Source organism: Monopterus albus, unplaced genomic scaffold (assembly GCF_001952655.1).
Source record: "Monopterus albus unplaced genomic scaffold, M_albus_1.0 scaffold5.1, whole genome shotgun sequence".
Lineage (NCBI taxonomy): Eukaryota > Metazoa > Chordata > Actinopteri > Synbranchiformes > Synbranchidae > Monopterus > Monopterus albus.
Genome location: NW_018127885.1, coordinates 283,618 through 290,207, shown reverse-complemented (window position 1 = coordinate 290,207; position 6,590 = coordinate 283,618). Strand labels below are relative to the sequence as shown.

Here is a 6,590-nt window from a genome sequence, read left to right as displayed (position 1 = left end):
CTAAACCAGAATTTAGTTTCAAACCAAAACAACTAACTAGTTTCATAAATCTTACCTGGACAATTTGCAGTATTTTTTTCATCGTCTAATTCAGCTTTCACGGTTCTCTCCTCATCGTATCTCTCAGCACACCAATTGTGGTGCTAATGCAGTCTCCGCAGTGTTGAGGCATGCATTTAATGCAACATTAGTTGAAGGTGAGGATCAGGCTCCAGGTGTTATAAATATTGCTTGATTCCCACCCACTTTTAAGCTGCCCTGTCTGCGCCCTTTTAAAGACACAGGCAGTATTGCATGAATTCAGCTTAAGCAGTATTTAATCAGAGCATGATACTTTTAGAGCACAAGCTGCCACACATTTTTCTGACTTTACTCTTTGTATGTGGACATCTTCTGAAACTTAGACAGATCATTCTTTAGGATGAAAGGAGCCGATCCTAGCATTTTCCTTGTGTGGACCACCCAAAAGGTCCACACAAGAAGAAATGTCCACACAAGAAAGGTGTTCCGTCAGGGGTTGGTTCTCACAAGTATATAAAGACAAACCCACACACACACACACACGCACACACACACACACACACACACACACACACACCTCTACCAGTCAAAAGGAGACTCCCCAAAATGCAGGATATAATTCACGCACTGGGTATCAGAGAAAAATTATAGAAACTTCTAATTTGCTGTGATGTCTGAAGAGCATGTATAAAAATAATTACAGGATTACTGTTTTTTTTTGTTACAGTTAAAGGAAGAAACGAATCATTTAAAAAAACAGCACAACACATGGCAATAAGACAAAGCAGAAGAATATGACAAGCTCAAGAGAACTGGGTGACTACAAAGAGATATGAGAGAAGGAAAAAGGGGCAGAGGGCACAAGGGACAGGACCACAGAGATGAAGAAACTAGAGAGCTCAAAAGAAGAGAATGGTAGAGGAGAGGAAAAGTGAGGCAATAACAGATACAAGAACAAAGGCCAGTGGCAGGAGAGCAAAGAGAAGACAGAGAAATGAGAGGACAGAGAGACAGGGACTGAGACAGCTATATTAGTGGAGATCTTAGTGTGACCTTGTGCATTCTGTTACACAAGGTTATTGAGAACCTGTGCAGTTCACACTGGTGCGAGCAGAGTCTGTTAATGGGCCCTATTTTGAGGATCCATGACATCTGATCAAGATGTATGGGCACCAGTGATGTTTGGGTTTGTTTATATTTTAGTAATTTGACAACGAGGAAAAACAGTTCACGTGTCTGTGCAAGTAGCACCTGACCTCCTCATTAAAGCAGGAGTGTGTTTTGGGTGTAACATGCAACTATCCAATCAGTGTGTAACCTCACATCCTCTTTAAGAGACGTGAGAGTGTGAACATTTGGCAGATTGCTAGCATACTGGTGAAGTTGCCAGGTCAAACGTCAGTAAAATTTCCCACTGAAGAAATGATCTGGATCATGGTAGTGCAGCAATTAGTGCTGTTGCCTCACAGCAAGAAGGTTCTGGGTTCAAGCCCCAGCTGACCCGGGGCCTTTCTGTGTGCAGTTTGCATGTTCTCCCTGTACCTGTGTGAGTTCTCCCCAGGTACTCCATCTCCCTCCTACAGCCCAAAGACATGCAGCTTAGGTTGACTGAGACCCTGTGATATGGCAACCTGTCCAGGGTGGACCCCGCCTCTCGCCCAATGTCAGCTGGGATTGGCTCCAGTCCCCCCACAACCCTCGTTAGGATAAGCGGTATAGATACAAACTGTATAACAACCACTGTGCGCACACCTAATCAGGCGAGCATCACAACATGGTCAAAGTGCCCATTAACTAGCAACAATGATTTGACTGTTGACTACAGACCTAGTTTTTGCTGTGCGCCCTCAAATTACCACAGCGCCTAAAATTTACCTGGACACACCCCATTTTCATTCAGACACAGCTGCCGGTGCGAAGTTGACATACAGCTGTTTGGCAAAAAGGCAACGTGATGTGCATGTCATGAAAACTAATTGGGCAGTTGGGAAATTATGAAACACAGATGTGCCACCCTTGCTGCACGCCATGCGTTTGGTGCACGCATGGCGCCCAGTGTCTCTTATAATTGGGTTGTTGTCAGATGTGTTGCTGTCTGCACTGGCTGGTCTGTGTAAACTCCAGACTACAGGAGAAAATAGACTTGATTTATCCTTAAGGAACAATAAAAAGCAAAGGTAACAAGTGTTCCTACAACCACCCCCTTTCTCTGGTTTTACTCAGTCATACCAGTGAGACAGCAATAAATAACCCAAGGGAGAGTCCAGGCCTTCAAACCAGATTTTCTCCTCACCTAAATATGATGTTATAAAATGACTTGAATGACTTCAAGGCAAGGGCACTTTTGAGACAGACTGTGTTTGAATCTAATATCAGTTGTGAATAGATGAAAAAGTGGAATAAAAACATGACAACTGGAAAGTGATGCTCTTCTCTCTCATCCTACAGTACCTGGTGTGATGGCCACCCCATTGCCATTGACAACTGGACTCTCCTCTTCCTCCTCCTCAGGTGGCTCCAGGCTGGCACGCTGCTCCATGTTGCTCACTGACTGGTTCCTTTTCCTCTTGCCCTGGGCGCTGGGCCGGGCTCCAGGCAGCAGGGCCTCACTCACATTCAGAGGAGGAGCTGCAGGGGATGGCTCAGCGGGAGGTTTTGGCGTCCCGTAGAAATTATCTGAGGGCAGAGTGGCACAGCACCTTTGTGTTAGAGGCCACTTGTATGATGAAGGAGAGACTTCAGGTGATGCAACGCACTGTCTGTCAGGCAGAGCGCAGGTCCACTGCTAGCAGGCAACGAGTCAACACAGGATTACTTTTCAAAATGCAACACATACAGTACACTTAGCTTAGCCAAGCCTCTGGGCTAGTGAATGTCATGGCCAATGCAAATGAGAATCAGAATCAGAATCAGCTTTATTGGCCAGGTGTGTCGGACACACAAGGAATTTGAGTCTGGTACAGCGGTATATATATATAGAGACTTATATATATATATATATATATATATATATACACACACACACACACACACACACACACACAGTATATATAGTCTGTCTATCACTTAATATGTTGATTCAGTGGAAATTGGATATGTTTTTGGCAACATGTCAAACCTGAAATGAGTCAAAACTGAGGAACAAACCATGATTTCTGAGGACTGTTAAACACCTACTAGGAACAAGTCTTTTTTAATGAGTCTGTTCAATTCTGTGCATTTGCAAACTGCATAATGTTTCACCTTTGCATTCCAACATTGTGAGTCAGAAAACACAAAGCCTATTTCTACCCTCAAACTCCTTTCATTTCCCAGTCCCACCACACTGAAACACATACACATAAATAAAAGGAGTCAACCACAATATAAAGTGACTTTCTTCTAAAGAAAGACAAACACATATGATTTTCTTTTATAAGCAACAACCTTTCCTAACTTTGTCACCCAATCTTGAAAAGGAGGTACTCCAGGCATCTTCCAGTTAATTTACCATTCAATCATCATCGCTGTCTCAGCCCAGTCCTTCAACAACTGCAGAAAACAGATAACACCTTATAGACTCCTAAAATATAACATTTTAGACAGGACACAAATTGCAAACCTGTCACATCCACAATGCAAGAGTGACTCCTCATCCAAAATTATTGTCTCATTTTGTAGCATGCCCTCATCTCACCTTCATACATTTCCAGCAGACTACAGAATCTTTTAAGTTTTACAGCACACATATATTAAAGTTCAGACAGGGTGTGGTTTGAGTTTTCATTTAATGGGTATATCCACACTCAGGCACAGTAAGGTAGTCCCACTTTACTTGTATGTTTTGTGTTGAATACAACTTTTTCATTGCTGCTGTGCTAATTTGGCCAACTCACTAGTTCACTGGCTCTCAAAGCCCAAACCAGCTGTCTGTTCATGTTAATTAAGCTGACGCTATCTAAACTACATCTGTTGCTTTGGACAGACATGGGGCAGGATGTTTGGAGAAAGATTATTACAGTGGTAGTGGGAGGACCATATTAACATATTTAGGGTTGCATACTCAACAGCAGACAGTGTTCTTAACGAGTTATGGGAAGTTTTCAGCTCTCCTGAGAAAAAAAAACATTTGCTGCAAAGTCCATAATTGCTAAAATGCATAATTCTAAATGTAAACAAAGCACTCTAAATATGTCCCCAAGGGCAGACCATGTCCATTTTGTAAGATAAATTAATCTTGTGGACTTAAGAAAGCCCTGCCACTGTGCTCTCTCTGCCTAATGATGCACATACTGTAAACCTATTTTAGAACATAATGGCAGCTGTGCACTGAGCCTATATACAGTATGTCTCCATTATTATTTGTGAGCTGTCTGTAGTTTTGTTTTATTAAAGTGGCATATTCATATAATTTATGTGCGCACAATAACAGCCACTACACTTTAACAGAGAAAAGCAACGGCCTTTTTTCACACCATTTCTCCCCTACCTGACTGCCGTACACAATACTGTTTTATCTGGAAAAATAAAATTTTGATGACTACTTATAGCCTACTACCTGTGTGGATTAGCTGGTGGAAACGGGTACAGTTTCATGATTTGCTCTTCAGCCACTACAAAGCTCTACTTTTATTTGAAACTTAAATAAGACCCTCGCTGTTGGAAAAATATATTTTGTGATTAAATATTGAGCATGAGTGAGCGACAGAGACATCTTATTTTATAATCCCTCAAAGTGGAGAGGTGGGGGGTGGGGGTGGGGGAATGGGAGGAGAACAACAGCTGTGCAAAGAGGAGGGAAGGAGGCAGCAGTAAGGGACAGAAAAAGATCAGCAGAAAAGAGTCCACAGAGGCAGACAGATATATTAAGCAAAGCACAATTAACCCGCTGCACACTACACAGAATTATCACATTATGATAAAAATACAACTGTGCACACAGAGGCACATGTTAAAAAAAGAAGATACGAGTATGACACTATACGTAGCAAGTGCTCGCCTATGAAAGCTTAAGGACGACCTGATGAGATGCTTTAGAGAATACAGTATAAAGCATGATGAGATACGTTCAGGCCAGAGTTTCTCTGTATGCACCACACTGGTTTTCAAAAGGCAATGCTCGCCTGATCCTGAATGCTCCTAGTTTCACTCAAAGGCATCTTGGCTTTATACTCATTTCAATATCCACCTTCACCTGTGACTTATACACATATGTAAAGTTTTATGTGCACCAAACTCTCCTGAGACACACACACACACATACACACACACACACACACACACTACAGTTATTCTGATGATATTCCATGTCTGATTTTGGCCCTGTTCACTGCCTTCTAAAACTTAACCCATCATTCTTACCTCCTGTCTCCCATTCCTCCTGCTCTACTCTCTTATTTTATTGTGCATTACAAAATGAGTTGCTGCACATCCAGTACAGCCACTAAGAAAGAAACAGCTTCCCCCAGTGGGCATAAGTAAGCTCTGTATTCTGGGAATCTTACACTGTAAACACGCAGACACACAATTATAAAATGAATACAAAAAAAGGAAACACACACATGTCGATACCTCCTACACACAATTTGTGCTCACAAAAACTGCTATTGGGCAAATGAACCAGCAAATCCCCCATCTGTAGATGTATCCCTAACAGTGTAGCAAAGCAGATGCACAGACTTGACATGACTTGGAAATGGCGTTCATCCAGCTCACACACATACACTGAAGCAGTCAACCAGCTGTCCAGCAACCACTAGAGGAAACTGTAATACATTACTTGGTGCAGGAGACTAATTCTGTTTATTTATTCACCCGGCACACCTGATCCATAGTAAAAATATCTACACTGTAGCACAAGAAGGCAGATTCAATTTAAAAATAGTAAAATAGCACTACTGAAACATATGTTCCTATTTTTGCTCTGCGAGCACCTGTAGTTGTCTTGCAGATGCAGACCGTTTCTTGCACAGTGGCCACACACTGCTGCCAGAGCTCACCTTCATAGGTTCCACTCTCTAGCAGGGCCCCACTTTGCTCCAGTTCCATAAAACGCTCCACACTCACAAAGTTGTAGTCCACTCCTGGCACCTCCCCCTCCTTAGGCTGCCTAGTGGTACCTACAGAGAAAGAGGGGGAGAGACAGAGAGAGAGAGAGGGGTCATCAGAGACAAACAGGGCACTTGAGAAGAAAAGGCAGGAAAGCAGAGAAAGGACATAAAAAGAAGGCAGATTTTAGGCTGTGGGAGGAAGTGGGACGGGAAAGGAAATGGAATAGAAGAGGATGAGTGAAGACTCATCACTTGTGATAACTAAATCCATTCATAAAATTGTGTGTGAGTGACAGGGAGAGGCAAAGAGAGCTACTGTAGCTAGAGAGGAACAAGGAAAGCATTCGAAAATAGCAAACCACCATCATTCAGTCCCGACAAGCCAGTCTGGTACTGTTTTAGTAATGAGCCAATCAATACGCCACTTTGATCAAGCGCAGCATAAACCTCCTTACACAACATGCAATACTGTGCCATCTTGATTATTGTGAAAACAGCAGGGATGCACAGGCGCAGCATTACCATGCAGTAAGAAGAACC

General features: G+C 42.6%; 1 protein-coding gene across 9 annotated transcripts in view; it reads right to left on the bottom strand.

The window, feature by feature from the left end:
* magi2b (membrane associated guanylate kinase, WW and PDZ domain containing 2b) overlaps window positions 1-6,590 on the bottom strand; it is a 93,846-nt gene that overhangs the window by 37,390 nt on the left and 49,866 nt on the right. For all 9 annotated transcript variants that reach the window (XM_020614054.1, XM_020614060.1, XM_020614004.1 and 6 more), the window contains exons 3-4: window positions 6,000-6,119; window positions 2,473-2,697 (exon numbers count right to left, since the gene is read on the bottom strand). In XM_020614054.1, coding sequence (XP_020469710.1) covers window positions 2,473-2,697; window positions 6,000-6,119 — 345 coding nt within the window. The remainder of the gene's footprint in view (window positions 1-2,472; window positions 2,698-5,999; window positions 6,120-6,590) is intronic.